The following is a 17,310-nucleotide window of genomic DNA, read 5'->3' as shown; positions in this document are numbered from 1 at the left end:
TTGCAAAATTCCCTTACTAAAGCTGACCACCTTGTCAGCGATCTTCTACTTGAATCTTTTGTTAGTAGATGCCAAATATTGTATGGAGCGACTGCAAAGACATCCAATGACATGCATTGACTCATTAAGGACCAATGTGGACAGGGTTGTAATAGTTATTTAAAAAAAAATCTTTGTTGTAAAACAATCACAAATGCTTTAAAACATTTTTTTTTACGAATGAGGCCATTTCTTCTATCATTCAATCAGTCTTCCAAGAAGTGATTGCATAATTTGCCAATATTGTGCATTAAGAACAACATTGAAGTCTCGTGGGCATTTCGTTAACTCTGTAAATTGTGCCAGCCAATTATCTTTTACGAGTTTATACTCCCAGCTCAGTCATCACAAAACCAAGAACAATTTATACTGACTTGGGGGGTAAAAAAGTGTTTTAACGCCTGTTTAAACAGCCACCTCTAATTGCGGACTCTTCATGTTTGTCTTCTGAGTCGGGAAACCGGAGAATTAATCATCAGCTTCAAGAAAATCAAGGAATGATTATGCAAGCAATGAATTTTTCTTTTGGCTTTATTCAGATGCTTCCAAACCTCATAACAAAACATGTCGTGTCACAAGAAGTCAGACTGTTTTGCACGTCTTCTTCTCGAAAAGAGAAAAAAAGTTTAGAACTTCTATAGGCAAGATACTCTTCTCGATATAGGATTGTGGTTTGATCGAGACAGAAATGAAGCATGGAAGAAAAATAAATGAAAATTCAACACTGGTACATTGAATCTTTCACAGGATATTAAATTTCAAGTCTTAACTTGCATGAATTTATTGGCCTCTTGTTGTTAAAATATTGTTGCACTCGCTGCAGGCCGCCATATTTGTTAACAATTTCACCCCTCATAGCTCATACAGGATCCACCTGCAAGTCTGAGAGGTGTCTTTGCAGATAACAAGTGTCATATAATTTGCCCCTTGATCATAGATTGTCCATTCATAAAATGAATCAGTCATCTAGTTATATGTTGTGTTTGCAGCAATCTTTTCAAATGTGTTTGTACTGATTTAACAATGGATTTATGTTAACTTAGATAACTCAATGCATTTTAGTGACACTAGAGTTATTGAATTAAAACAATCATCGACTCGAGACATAACACTACTATCGATTTCCTCAAAGTAAAAAACAAACTGAAAGTCAAAATGCTCAAATTAATACTAGACTGCACTAACAAAGGCACAGGTACACATCTTAATTTCATCATCTCAAATGGCATTAAAACATATACAAAAGGTAAAAATAGAATACCACAGCATCGATAGCCGAGTGAATATCTTCAGACGGAAGACGTCAACTGCATCTGTAGGTCACGACCTTTGACTTGATCATGTGATTAACTTGGGATCGATCAGAGAAGGTAAAGTCACCAACACCTGCAGAGGGGGAATAAGAAAAAGGAAAACAAAAGAAGAAAGCAAAATTAAAAAAGGCATGAAAAAGTCTACTATAAAGTCTTAAATACTTCTTTGCTGACATAAATACCAATCGATGTGAAGGAAAGGAGTTTTCTCCATTTATGATGCAAAAATATAACAGGGAACAGTATGTATACCCAACTGATCATTAGATTACTGTGAAAGTAACTACCATGGTTGTAAACATCTTTAGTTCAAGGAGGCATGGGTTTGTTTGTCATGCAACAGTACATTTCCCCTGCATGGATATAAATTTATACATTTTATTTTTTTGTTTTTGCTGAATATTTGGCAATCAAATTTCAGAGTGGTTTTGCACACATAAGATATGGAAGTAGTACTTTCATTATTCGTTATCATATATTCATTTGGATAAGCCATCTCATTAAAGGGGTGGTCCAGGCCAGGTTTAATTTATATCCACTAGATAGACAAAAACCTTCTCTTTCCTATACTATATTTTTTTAAAGAAATAAGAGGCACAGTTATTTTTTATTGAATTTTCAATTTTGCCAAAATCATATTCTGGCACGAGTCTGTACGATCCCAGAATGCAATGCACAGCTTTTTCTGTGACGTAGCATCTCCACTTTGGCTTCGCTGGCTGCTGCTACGAGCGCGAGCGAGCTAGCTAGCTAGCTAGCTATCGCTCGCACGTATATGCGTATAGCTATAGATCATCAGCGCCGGCGCGGCCGCATACGTACGGTATTTAGCTACATGTAGTTTTCGACTTACATTGATTGCAGCCACCGTCGACCCTGTAATTCACAATTTGTTTGTTTCTCGCCGTTTATTTCATAATTTGAACAATTAATATGTCGGGTCCTGCGGGATATGCATTCCAACCAAGGTGGAATGCGGAAGAGTTGGAGAACCGTCGAAGAATAGAAGAAGAAGAGGTGGAGGAAGATCCGATCGTACCGCAGCCAGCGGCCGATCGAGTGGGGAGAAATGACTGGTGTCGGTGCGGGAACTGCCCGGTGATGCCGACGGCCAGAGAGAGCATTTGGTCCTCGCAAACGACTCTACTCGCGTTATATTTGTATGTTTTTATGTCAAACTTGTCAGTCCCAATATTGTGAAGCCACTGGGCACATCTCTCTCGATCTCGGATCGGATTTGGTATAGAAAACGCACTTTTATGGTTATTTTCTCCCGGCCGAACCTTAACCGAGCAGCCGTATGCCTGACACGTAGGCATATTGCAGCTGTGAGACGTCGCGCGCTGGATTGTTGCGAAACCAAAGTGGAGATGGTACGTCACAGTCACGTGACCGATCTCGCTACATGTGCGCGAAATTTAATTCTTTTTGCCCCAAATAACCGTTACAAGAAATGCTCTTAAAAATCTCCAAAGTCGAGTAAGGAGATAATACTTTTTGAAATGGCTCCTGTAATTATTTACTACGGGCTAAATATTTTTTGGAGCTGGCCTGGACCACCCCTTTAACAATCATGCAGGTTACATTTTAATATTTTTGGGAACAAGGCCACTTTTCTATGGGCGAATTCCATTACAGTACAAATAGGAAAATTATAAACAGGGTACCAACATATCTAAGGCCAACTTAGAGGTGCATTGGGGCCAATTATTACCGCATCCAAGGCTTCCAATGGTCTTGGGTTAATTTAAAGGGGGAGTGAACTGTGTGTGGTCTCTCATTGACTGTTCGTTATAAATACATAGTCTTAAAATATACGTTTCCAGATATCTACCAATACTACAGAGAATAAATTGACCTATGATTGTATTTGTATAGTGAAACTAAAATGTTTTGAGAGGAAAAGTAATTGTTTTGCTACTTGGTGATTTAATTATTGCGGTATAAAGGTATTGAGTAGTTAATTAGTGTGTTATCAAACAAGTGGGTCTCTATTATTAGACTACACTAGCATTATGGGTCAGGAAACTGGCCAGGTATGTGTAGTTGAGGTCTCAAGATGGCGCTATTGGTTCGTATCTGCTTTAAACACCTGCAAGCCTGATGTTAAGAGTCACAAAAAAAAAAATATATATCAAATAGAATGTCAACAACATTTAAAACACCATATATGATAATAATAGAGAAAGAGCTCTACCAATCTGTTTTGAGGCAGTGATTCAGCAGGTTCTTCATCAATGTCTTCTGATTCCATCTCAAACTTCCCACCGTCTCTGTTTGGTTCTACTGCCATGGCAACATCACCGAGTCGGAGCTCAATCATGGAGTTGGAATGATTGTAGTTGATCACTTCTCCTTCCTGAATTCAAACATGAGAGTCAGAATGCTTAACATTTTACTTGTGATAAAGTTAGAGGAGCCCACTTTATTTCAACACTGTGTTTAAAGAATGTATCAATTATCTTATTGTGTTTTTTGTACCGTCAGCCCCCCCCCCCCCCACTTTCAATACCATTCTGCGGCCCCTGAAGTTGATCAAATAGGGAAACCACTAAACCAGTTTCATGAAGACTTATAACTTTGATGGCATTGCCATATTATTGTATCTACCATGAAAATCTTGATTGTGATTGGCTGCTGAGCCTTATTTTCATGAGTTTTCATAATCTTTCCATTAGATATCGAGAAAGAATATTAAAATAGAAATGTCTACTACAAAAAATGAATCCGAAAATGCCCATACATTATGACAAAAGCAGCAGCATTGTTTCAAGAACATACCATTTGTCTCAAGTCCCATACATGCATTTTTCAGTGAATAACACCAAAAAAAAAAATTATGCCAAATAAGTTGATATTTTAACTCAAAGATTGGGGGCTCCTTTTTTTTGGAGGGGGCTCCTTTCCTCTACTCGAAAAAAACCCCAAATGTATCACCTTAAAGATGAATTTGTTGGACATTATGGGTAAAATAAAAGTAATTAACAATTAACTCGCATAACGATTCCTTCTTGATTGAAGCTGATCCGATATTTAAAAGTGTTCTTGGCAGAACACTACCAATCATCACTTCCGTAATATGCACACATAGGGAAAGTTTGGAGTCAACCCCTTAAAATAATGATTTTTTACTGATCGTGAGAAAGACATTTTGTGTAATGACGGTATATACATGTATTATGACCTCAGTGTCCTTTGATCTTGTCACTTTCGTGCATACTTGGACTTAGTTTTAATCAGATCATCAAACAGTTCTTCTTCTTTGGTGTAGTCTGCTTCCTTCAATCCTGAAGATTTTTGCAGAACTTGGTGAAGTGTGTGTCACAAGGTTTAAGTGCATGTGCCAAATATATACATGATGCAAGTAAAAACAGGTATGGATCTAGCTGTAGCTGCTTTTCGTTAGTTGCAGACGAAAGGATTTGGTTAATGGTGCTGTCACAACATTTACTGGGAGAGTTGTTCCACATCTTCATTAATAATATGAATCACAAAAACAGGATGGACAAATTCCCTGGAAACACTATTCCTCCTGCAAACTTTAATGGTTAGCAATGACTTGCTGATGTGAAGAGCTGATGAGCTTACCTTGTAATCTGAAACTTCTGGTGTGTACAATCCAGACAGCTCCAAAATCTGAAGGGTAGAGATAAAAGAAAAGATAAATGCCAAAACAAAACTTGTACAAAGGACTTTTCCACACAAATAAGAGCTAACTTGATAAACATCTATCTGAGAGTGTTAATAGTAATATTGAGTTTGCATTTTACCACTGAAGTAGCTTATTATAACCTGAAATGTATCATGTTAATGATGGTACCTAACTTAAATGTAGAGGTATGAAGTGGAAAATTAGTACTTTGGGAGAAGATGTAGAAAATAATCGCAAAGAAATGTTCAGTTATAGTAGTAGTGAGGGAAGAAGTCGGAGAAGCAGCCATAGCAGCAGCAGCGACAGCAGCAGATGTAATATTAGTAGAATGATCTAACATGTTGCTACTAGAGGAAAGAAGATTGTAGGAGCAGAAGTAGCAGTAGAACTGTCCTCATATCATTCAACTCTTTCTCCTTCACCCCCACCTCTCATCTAACCATCTCATTCAATCCATCTATATCCCCCAATCCTCTTCCCTCCTCCTCCATTTCATTTCAGGTAGCATTTCAATAACAAGTAGCAGCAACAGCAGCAATTGTAGTTTACCTTCACAACATCCAATTTACAGCCAAAAAACAAAGACAGAAAAAAATAACAACTAATTACCTTATAGGCAATTGTGTCTCCAGCACGTGGTGGTCCAACTAGAGGTGGGTAGCTGCTGTAGTCTTTGGGCTTCTTGGGCTGTTCAGGCTTTGAGACTTTCTTCGTTGGTTTCCTGGACGGCTTGGGTTTCTGTCCAGCAATGGCCAAAAGCTTTATGGTATGGAAACAAAAGAAATAATGGTGAAGTTCTATAATAGGGATCAATATATCAGTAGCATCAGAATTGATTTTTTTTTCCTCAAATATCTGACTGAAAATTACAAAACACTGATGCATTGATGATATTCTGGCACAGATTGTTGTATGAATTTGTAGTATACAATACAGACTCAATGATCATGCAGCCCTCAGCTAAACATCTAATGACATCAGTCCCAGCACTGGCCTCACTGAAAGCACAGTGTAGAGTCAGAGACTGATTTAAATCCAACAGTACCAATGCCAACCATCATCTACAAAAATATGTACACACTAATCATAAAGGGTAAATAAGTACTGCTAAGTACAATATTACTGCAGTCTTGGAACCCTACACATGTACAATATATTTAATGATACATTGAAATCCCAAATATTACACTTGGTCCGAGACACAGAAATATACACTGTAGAAGTAAAATGTACCTTTACAGACCAATCAAAATTTTTCATACAGAATACCCTTGGAATGCCATTTAAAGCTGGTGAAATTTATATATTTTCAAACGATTGCATGCCACATCATTACTAACCTTTGTCTGTATTCCATCAGCTGAAGTAGAATTACACTCTATCACAGAAGATTGGTTATCAATATCATCATGCTCACATCCTTTTCCTTGCAAGCTATTGTCATGAGACTCTTCCACCTCTACAACATTGTCGTCCCTCATCTTGACTGCTGTCATGGAATTAGTTGGCTCAAGGTTCATTTGTTGGACTACCTGACTAGGACGACTCCCAGAGGATTGGAAATCACCTGCATCTGATTCACTACCATCCGAGTTTGATGAAAATCTAACATGCCCACTGGAGGACTTCAGCACCGATTTTCTCACCAGGGCATTTTTACTGCTAGCAAGATCTTTTGCATTTGTTGGACATTTTGTAAGTTCTTGGTTTGTGAAGGTTCTTCCAGGCTTTGCACCATTTTGCAAGGTCTGCTTCTGTTGATGCTCATCAGAGTCTGATGACAAGGATGCAGAAGACAGAGAAGACACTGACGAGGTGGAGGGTGAACTAACAGTTCTTTTCCCAGGAGCTTGTTTGCTCTTGGAACTTCCCACACTATCATTCACTGGCTCTTTGATAAGTACTGATGTTGTCTTCTTCAGAGGTTTTCTATGCCTAGCAACCGTCTCCTCTTCTGTCGAGCTTGATTTAGTTTCAGAATGCTGTAGCCTGGATCCATTGCACTTTCTCCCATTGGCTTTGATTTCTTGGTTTCCTGACCCTGCCACAGAAAGAGCAGAGGTTCCAGGATTTGCAGAAGTCTGTGTACAATACAAAGATTGCACTGGTGACTTTTGTTTTAGCTTTCTCCTAGCAGCACCTTTGTAACTGTTTTTCTTCAAGGATATTCTTGCTTGGTCAGTATCTTCTGAGCTGGAATCTGATGAGGAACTGGAATATGTCCGTACTTTTTTAATTGAATGTTTGTGAACTGCAGAGGCATTTTTCGGGGTTCCATTCACTGCTCCAGATGCAGCCACAGATTGATTTTGTTTGCATTTCTGTCCAACAATTCCTTTTGTTTTCTCTTCTTTGGATGCTCTTGCATCATTCGCCAATCCATCTTGATGACTCCTATCAATGTCTGTTTGGTTTTCTTTGGTTTTCTTTTTCTTTTTAGCTCTAGAATTTTTGACATTACGACTTATTTCATGCTTTGTGGGTGTATGAGCCTTTTTCTTCTTCCGTGCTTGCTTCAGTTCGTCTCTTTGCAGTTTATTTATCTCAATAACATCTTGCTTTGCATCAGCTTCACCGAGTAATCTCACCCTGCATAGTTTGGGGAGAAAAAAAATCACGAAATCATATCAACTTCTACTACTTCAAATTAAATTTAGGCAAAGAAAAGAAAGGATATAAAAAATACTTGTAGCCTTTTTTGAAAAAACTAAACCAATTTCTTTAAATAATGTTTTTTTCTGATTAAAAGGTGTTTGTGGGCTTCTTTTTTTACTTTCCACGAATAGGGGAAAACACAAAAATGCTCAAAATGATAGTTGGTGATTGGTGACAGTCTGGTGGATAAAAAAAATCCTCAAGATTATAAAGAAAAAAGATCATAAATGAATATATATAAATAATATTAAAGTACATTGTCTCATCTAAATCAAAACAATTTCAACAAATGTGGAAAATAGATGGCATTCCATGCATAAAGATGTGTGAAATATGAAATTTCAGCAACTTTTTGCCTTCAGTTCTGGATTCGTCTAAAAAGAGGAGTTTATCTTGCCCTGTCAATTAACCCCAACTACATGTACCTATATTTAGTTACATGATTAAAGGACAAGTCCACCCCAACAAAAAGTTTATTCGAATACAGAGAAAAATCCACAAAGCATAACACTGAAAATTTCATCAAAATCCATGTAAAATAAGAAAGTTGTGACATTTTAAAGTTTTGCTTAATTTCACAAAACAGTTATATTCACTTTGAAAACCGTTCCGCAGCCCCTGGTCATGGTAGTATTGACTAGTATTGTTAGAACATGATGTATGTAGAATGACTGAACGAGGAAACAATGTTTAATACCAAATGTTTTGCTCGACTCTCTGCATATATATTCACTCTCACATGTCTCACTCATCAGTACTACACTGTCCTAGTCAAGTGGATCAACATTTTTTTTTACTTAAAAATTTACGTCACTTGGAATCTAATTAAAATCGACAAGTTAAAGTTTGAGTTTGACTTTGAGTAGCATTCCTCGAGCATGCCGAGTACTGTATGTACCTGATTAAATCATTTTCTTTGATAATCTCTGACTTTTCAAAAGGAGGAAGAACAAAATCATCCAGCAGCAGTTCAATCTGAGACGATCCTCCAAGACAGAATGTCTGTTGAATGCAATACTCCACGTCGGTAATTCTGCGACACGCATCGATGTTCAGCAAAAACCAACATTTCCTCCTGCCGACACTGCCGGTGCGTAATGGAGTGCAGTCGTCAAACAACAAGCGCACGCGGATTGAAGAGCGTGCCATGTCGACTCCGGCTCTGGAGTCTAGACGTGTGTTTAGTTTTAAAAAAATCGGGCAACTTTTAGATCTAACACTGATGAAAATACAGTCTTTTAAGCCTCAGATGAATGACAGATGGTAAGATCAGGTTGTCGACACCCACATTGCTTGGGAAATAACTGTAATGAGCAACTTTAGGCAGGCACCTTCGCGTCTCATCGTGCATATCGCATGAGTTGGATGAGTTAATTAGTATGGAATGCTCAATAGTTTTTGCCAATATTCAAATTGGCGACTAATTTCTTCGACTTGAACTTTACTTCTCTATCAATAGTATCCCGTAATTAGTAACCAACTGGAATAAAATTATTGGAAATGGTTTTTTGACTGATTTGAGTAGGTATGGGTGTCAACATTTACCAAAAAAAAGTTAGGAGGAATACGGGTTGGGGAAAGTGCTTTTTTTCAAGGTCAAAGGTCAATGACCTTTTAAAATATACTGTATCATGGTATCTCCCAGATAAAATATTACAGGTTGGTGATCATGGTGTCAAAATGCACAGATTCTTACAAGAAGATCAAATAAAATAAAATCAAGTACCTACAATGCTCATTCATCCATGAAATTCAAGGTCAAAGCCTTTCAAAGTTCAATGACCATTATTACCTTATATACCATATACGGTATAATGGTATCTCTGAGATGAAAAGGTGCAGGTTGGTGATTTAGGTGTCAAAATGCAGAGGTTCTTACAGGAAGATCAAATAAAATAAAATTAATTACCCAGAATGCACTTTAAACAATAAAATTCATGGTCAAAGCCTTTCAAAGGTCAATGACCTTTTTTCTACATTATATACCATATACGGTATAATGCTATCTCTCAGATGAAAAGGCGCAGGTTGGTGATCTTGGTGTCAAAATGCAAAGATTCTTACAAGAAGATCAAATGAAATCAAATCAAGTACCTACAATGCTCCTTCACCAAATGAATGAAATTCAAGGTCAAAGCTTTCAAAGCTCAATTACTTTTTTTACATTGTATACCATATACGGTATAATGGTATCTCTGAGATGAGAAGGTGCAGGTTGGTGATCGTTGTATCAAAATTCCCAGATTCTTACAGGAAGGTCAAATAAGATAAAGTTAATCACCTAGAATGCATACTAACCCATAAAGTTCAAGGTCAAAGGTCAGTGACCTTTTTACATAGGCTATATATCGTATAAAGGTATCTCTGAGATAAAAACGCTGCATGTTGGTGATTTTGATGTCAAAAAGCAATTTTTGCAAGAAGATAAGACTCAAAATAATCATACAGAATAATCCAATATCCAAAGTCAAAGGTCAAAAGTTGATAAATATTTATATATCCATGCATGATTCCCCCAAAAATGAAATTAATCCATTATATTCACATTTTATTTGTGAATAATAGAAAGAAAGATAACTATTTGTAATGAACACTTGGAAGTCTAATAATTTCACTCTGAAAGAAACAAGGATAAAAAATGGCCATGGAAAATATATTTAGGAGTTAAAGGTCAATCAACTACAAGTATGTCAATAGCGTCAGGGAATTTAAGTAAATAGATCGATATAACGTGATTGTGGAATGTAGGTATAGTGATTCTGATGGGAAAAAGACTGACCTGCGTGGAAAAAGAACACAAATTTAATAGTTGAATCCTTGACCAATGATGACGTCAAAATACAAATTCGAGGTAAAATTTGATCAAATAACACTTTTTCTTATAATATACTGTAATGCATTGACAAAAGTGTAAAAAAAATCATGTGTGATATAATTTGAAATGGTGACAATGGTGAAGTTACCTAAAGTAGCAGCATTTAGATATGCATTTTATAAATCTAAATCAAGGTACTAATTTCTCTGTAGCAATAGGTCACTAACCTCAAATGCTACAATCAATACTATAACACTATAACTTAATCTGTAAATGAAAAGGATAGGCCTAAGTCTTATGGCAAGCATCATCCGAGAACATTTTCATATAGCCAGGGACAATGACGAAGTGTCTCAACTTCAGCAAAGAGTAATTGAACTCTTGAAAACCTTCTGACATTTTCAAGACTTTGATCTGGCCCATTCAATGAAAGCCTAACGTTCTGTCAAGGGATATCAGACCAGGATCTATATTATTACTGATAATTGCACAGCTTGATTCTCAAGAACTGGAAGTGGTGCTGTAGGAGTTTTGTTAGGTCGATGGATGTGTACTTGTAAGCTATTCTCTCCTTTTGAATTTTATTGTTATATGCCTAATTTGTGCATGATAACAATCAGTTGTTCTGGACCAAAATCATGATCCTTGTACAAACTGATACCTAGTACAAATAGCATCATGGGTGACGTATGGCAGAGAGCAGATATGAAGTTTTGTCTTGCAGCATTAGCATCACAAGAGATTCTGGCAGCTCGCAATGAACTGATGAAAGGTACTAATAATACGGGAATTCGTCTTTGTTGAAGTTGATATATATATATAATTTACTACATGTACATGACAGAAGCTGCAGCTCTAATGATGGCCTTCATTTCATCATCATCATCATCCCTCTGCTGTTTGGAAATGCTCTCAGATGATGCTAGCTGTGACATGAGAGTTAGACCTGTCCTATCCATTTTCAGAAGATTAAGCTAATAGTTTATAGTATTTATTATAGCATTGAGGTGAGTGGCCTATCGCTGGAGAGAAAAGACACGACAACCTTGATTTTAATAGATATAATGATGCATTAAATGCTGCTACTTAAGATAAAAATCATTTCAAATTATATACTTGATTTCATTTATTTTTTCAGTGCTTTTGGCAATGCATCGCAGTATATGAAAAAGTGTTATTTGGTTATCAACTTTTTAAACTTAATTTCCACTGATATTTTGGAAAGGGCTCATTGACCTCTGACCCCTAAATACATTCTCCATGGCCTTCATTATTTCGGACCGAAATTATGAAACCTCCATGTTTTCATTACAAATTAGCCATGGTTATTTACATTATTCAGATATAAAATATGAACACAAATATATTGTTTTTGGTTATTTTTATATCATATAGATTATATATTTCCTCTGATCTAGGATTTCAAGGGTGAAGGTTTATTCTTTATACTTATTTTAGTGTTGTTTAATCTTCTTGTACAAGTCTTTGGATTTTGGCACCAAGATCACCAACCTGCGGTGTTTTATCTCAGAGATACCATTATTATTATCTAATATTAAAAAGGACATTGACCTTTGTCCTTGAATTTTATGGGTGAATGTGCATTCTCGATGCTTAATTTTATTTTATCTTCCTGTAAGAATATGCGTGTTTTGACACCAAGAACACCAACCTGCACCGTTTTATCTTAGAGATACAATTATATAATATGGTATATGTAGTATAAAAGTTCATTGACCTTTGACCTTGAATTTTATTGGTGAATGTGCATTCTAGGTACTTAAGTTTATTTTATTTGATCTTCTTGTAAGAATCTGTACATTTTGACACCTTGATCACCAGCATGTACCTTATCATCTCAGAGATACCATTATACGGTATGGTATATAATGTATAAAAGGTAATTGACCTTTTGAAAGGCTTTGACCTTGAATTTTATAGGTGAACGTGCATTCTAGGTCATTAATTTTATTCTATTTGATATTCTGGTAAGAATTTGTGCATTTTGACACCATTATCATCAACCTGCGCCTTTCCATCTCAGAGATACCATTATACAGTATGTACGAAAAGGTCATTGACCTTTGACCTTGAAAAAAAGCACTTTCCCCAACCCGTATTCCTCCTAACTTTTTTTTGGTAAATGTTGACACCCATACCTACTCAAATCAGTCAAAAAACCATTTCCAATAATTTTATTCCAGATTGGCTCTTTTGTACGAAAGACCATTAGTGCCACGGAGAAAAAAAACACTATTTCTACTAATCTGTTATAACAGATTACGGTATTTCTACTAATCTGTTTAAACAGATTATAATCTGTTATAACAGATTACGGTATTTCTACTAATCTGTTATAACAGATTACGGTATTTCTACTAATCTGTTATAACAGATTATAATCTGTTATAACAGATTACGGTATTTCTACTAATCTGTTATAACAGATTACGGTATTTCTACTAATCTGTTTAAACAGATTATAATCTGTTATAACAGATTACGGTATTTCTACTAATCTGTTATAACAGATTACGGTATTTCTACTAATCTGTTTAAACAGATTATAATCTGTTATAACAGATTACAGATCAACAAGATACGACCTTCTTTTGTCACTTAACTTCCGCTATAGTGGCAGCCGCTGTGATGACGTCACCCGCACACGCTCGTTGAAACTGTCGACCACTAGCGTTCGACCAATAAAAATGAAAATAGCGACTGGAAAAAAATGAGTATTGCGTCTCCGAAATGGTGCAAACAAAAGGGAAATTGTATTTCTCCCTAGCGATATAGATTAGGATGTAGGATTGAAGGATTTGATGTGATATAATGGGGCTAGAAATAAAGCACGAATTTCTTAATAGTATTCAACTACCCGAATTCTACCTGTTAATCTTAATCATTATGGATGTGTAACAATGAGGAGACTACGTTCAACAGGAAGTTTGCGCAGATTAAACTAACATGACAAAGAGGGAGAGAGGGGAAGATATAAGCATTTACGTGCATCTCTATGGTTTGTCAACATCACATTATTTTCTTTTGAACCTAATCTTGATTTTGGTTTCAAAACACGCCCCGTTAAGTGAATATTTGAATTTTAATTTAATTGAAATGATAGCCCATCGATCCTGTTGAATCACTGTAAATTGCCGAATCATATGGATGCCTTTTGTCAATTTGGTATATTTAATTAATAAAACTGGAAATGGGTTGGGTCGAATGAATATCCTTTGCATTTCTTTTGTAATGAGTCTGGTATTTCCAGTCTTATTCTGCCACAGTATTACTGTTTAACACTTTGTTGTTGTTCTGTTTTACAACTATTAAGATAATATTTGACGTTGACATCGGGCGTTGACACTGTCATAATCGCTTTAAGAATTTTATTTTAATTTCCTTTATATTTTCATATTAAAAAATAATAATGCAATGATAAAGAAAAACATTTTTATATGGGTTTTATCAAATTTCAGTCTCTGTTTTATATTTCGACATTGAGAGGGGGGGTGATCGAGGCCATTTAACCACATATAAAATTCAAATATTCACTTATCGGGGCGTGTTTTGAAACCGAAATCAAGATTAGGTTCAAAAGAAAATAATGTGATGTTGACAAACCATAGAGATACACGTAAATGCTTATATCTTCCCCTCTCTCCCTCTTTGTCATGTTAGTTTAATCTGCGCAAACTTCCTGTTGAACGTAGTCTCCTCATTGTTACACATCCATAATGATTAAGATTAACAGGTAGAATTCGGGTAGTTGAATACTATTAAGAAATTCGTGCTTTATTTCTAGCCCCATTATATCACATCAAATCCTTCAATCCTACATCCTAATCTATATCGCTAGGGAGAAATACAATTTCCCTTTTGTTTGCACCATTTCGGAGACGCAATACTCATTTTTTTCCAGTCGCTATTTTCATTTTTATTGGTCGAACGCTAGTGGTCGACAGTTTCAACGAGCGTGTGCGGGTGACGTCATCACAGCCACTATAGCGGAAGTTAAGTGACAAAAGAAGGTCGTATCTTGTTGATCTGTAATCTGTTATAACAGATTATAATCTGTTTAAACAGATTAGTAGAAATACCGTAATCTGTTATAACAGATTATAATCTGTTTAAACAGATTAGTAGAAATACCGTAATCTGTTATAACAGATTAGTAGAAATACCGTAATCTGTTATAACAGATTATAATCTGTTTAAACAGATTAGTAGAAATACCGTAATCTGTTATAACAGATTAGTAGAAATACCGTAATCTGTTTAAACAGATTAGTAGAAATACCGTAATCTGTTATAACAGATTAGTAGAAATACCGTAATCTGTTATAACAGATTATAATCTGTTTAAACAGATTAGTAGAAATACCGTAATCTGTTATAACAGATTAGTAGAAATACCGTAATCTGTTATAACAGATTAGTAGAAATACCGTAATCTGTTATAACAGATTATAATCTGTTTAAACAGATTAGTAGAAATACCGTAATCTGTTATAACAGATTAGTAGAAATACCGTAATCTGTTATAACAGATTAGTAGAAATACCGTAATCTGTTATAACAGATTATAATCTGTTTAAACAGATTAGTAGAAATACCGTAATCTGTTATAACAGATTAGTAGAAATAGTGTTTTTTTTTCTCCGTGGCACTAATGGTCTTTCGTAATATCCTGTCACGTATTTTTTCATAGAGATATGTTATTAGTATATGATTTTTCTCCAAGTTCACCCTGACAAAAAGTTTATTTTAAAAATAGCCCCCCCCCCCCAAAAAAAAAAAAAAAAAAAAAATGATTGGCGAAGGTTTGAGGAAAATCTAAAAAAAAATCTTTAAAAAGTTATGAGAATTTCTATTAATTTTAATTTGTGACGTCATATGCGCAGGGCCATGGGCGGAAATCCCACTGGGGAACGGGGGGGGGGGACGTATCCCCCTACCAAAAATAGTAGGGGGGACACAATATCAAATGTCCCCCTACTATTTTTGGTCTTTCATGATGGAGAAAAATACATCACTTCACAATCGAAATAATACATGTATTTTGGACTAAATGACCTTACATTTTGGGTGAAAACCTTTTTTTTTGGGGGGGGGGTTAAAATGACCTTTCATTTTGGGTGATGAACTTTTTTTTTTTTGCTTGTCAAATTTTTCAGGCTTGTCCCCCCTACCTTTGGGGAATCGGATTTCCGCCCACGCGCAGGGCCCTGAGGGTGAATTTTTTACAAGGGTTGCTGATGTAAATTTGAAAAGCAAGAAAAAGGGGTTTCACTGCCAAAAAAATGATGGTAAATTCGGTCCCGAGAAATTTGACAAGCAAAAAAAAGATGGTTTCTATACAAAAATTTCTCAATTTTGTCACACCTACAGTACGAGATATCCAGGGCCGGTGGTGCTGCCTATGGAGAATAATACACACAGCACCTCCAGCAGCACCGCCTTGCCAAGGGCCCTCACCTGGAACGATGTTTTGACTACTACTAGGGTTGCTGATGTAAATTTGAAAAGCCAAAAAAAAAAAGGTTTTCACAACAAAATTGAGAACGAATTGGTCCAGATAAACTTGAAAAGCAAAAAAAAAAGAAAAAAAGGTTTCACTACACTATTAAGGTTATTTTAGATTTTAGTTACATTTTTCCAATACCTGGGGATGCTGCCTATGGTGAATAATACACGCAGCACCTCCAAGGGATTTTTTGGGGGAGGGGGGTGCTTCAGCACCCAGCTTCCAAAGGCCATGCATATTGATATTCGAGCAGCTTTTCTACATATCCGAGTCGTCGTATGGTTAAAAAAAAAAGATAAATGAATTGTCAATTTCTCAGAAAATTGAAAATGGTTTTTATTGTACTTTCAGTATATCAATACACAAATCATTTCACATTCGTTCCTATAAAAAGAAAGAAAAAATCAATTATCACGAATTTTTACAACAAAGTTTTCGACAGCAGGGGGCGAAATGATTTTATTGAACGTTTCAATCCTCCTCCTCCTCCTCCTTCCTTCTTTTCTATAAAAAGTCAGATTTGGCGACGGTTTGATTGTTGTTTAACCTTTACGATCATACATGAATATAGGCAAGCGAAAACTTACAACTGTTCAAATATATAGGCTTATCTAACGAATAACATTAAATCATTAACATATACGTCGATATCGAAATAAGTTTTTGTTTCAAGAAAAATATCGTTTCACTGGTTGTTATCGAGCTTCGAATTCTCGGTGTGAATAGAACACCTTGCATTGTTTGTACCAATCGTTTGATACTTTTTAGCAAGCATACAATAATAACAGGTGTGCTATTTTATGACCCGACATATTGATCAATTTATTGCGTCTTAATTCTGTAACCCTATATATGTTCAACACCTCCGTATTAGCTAGTTATTCATGATTTATTTCTAAATCTACATATTATTAAGATTGATTGTTTGGGGGGGCGGGGTGGGGCAAAATTTGGTTATTACGCTTTCCAAATTGACTTGTTCCACTTTATTGCGGTACGATAGTGCGGAGTCAATGCAAGTTCGACCAAAATATGAAGCATGTCAACAAAAGTGTAAAGTCAAATAGATGATCAGGGCCCCGTCTTACAAAGAATTACGATTTATCCGATCAAGCTCAAATATATGAAAATCCGTTATGGTCATGATATTTTCTACAGGAAATTTGCGCAATACACTTTGTAAACAAAAAGAATCGCCCTAACTTTTCAAGAAAGTAAATAATGTATGAGTGAACAGCATTATATCTAAACAAAATATTTTGAACAAACATGCAATTTAGATGTTGACGTTGCTGGCTTCCATAGTTGT

The 17,310-nt window shown here is 35.9% G+C and overlaps 1 protein-coding gene across 1 annotated transcript; it reads right to left on the bottom strand.

Annotated features, from left to right (window-relative positions):
• Positions 1-568: 568 nt before the first annotated feature.
• Positions 569-9,115, bottom strand: LOC129269476 (coilin-like). Its single transcript, XM_054906979.2, has 6 exons — positions 8,558-9,115; positions 6,345-7,593; positions 5,614-5,763; positions 4,941-4,988; positions 3,550-3,711; positions 569-1,425 (listed from the first exon to the last, which is right to left on the bottom strand). The coding sequence occupies exons 1-6, from the start codon at positions 8,806-8,808 to the stop codon at positions 1,378-1,380; spliced, it is 1,908 nt and encodes a 635-aa protein (XP_054762954.2). The 5' UTR covers positions 8,809-9,115; the 3' UTR covers positions 569-1,377.
• Between the last annotated feature and the right edge of the window lie 8,195 nt (positions 9,116-17,310).

Source organism: Lytechinus pictus, chromosome 10 (assembly GCF_037042905.1).
Source record: "Lytechinus pictus isolate F3 Inbred chromosome 10, Lp3.0, whole genome shotgun sequence".
Lineage (NCBI taxonomy): Eukaryota > Metazoa > Echinodermata > Echinoidea > Temnopleuroida > Toxopneustidae > Lytechinus > Lytechinus pictus.
Note: the sequence above shows the minus strand (reverse complement) of the source record. Positions and strands in the feature narration are given on the sequence as shown.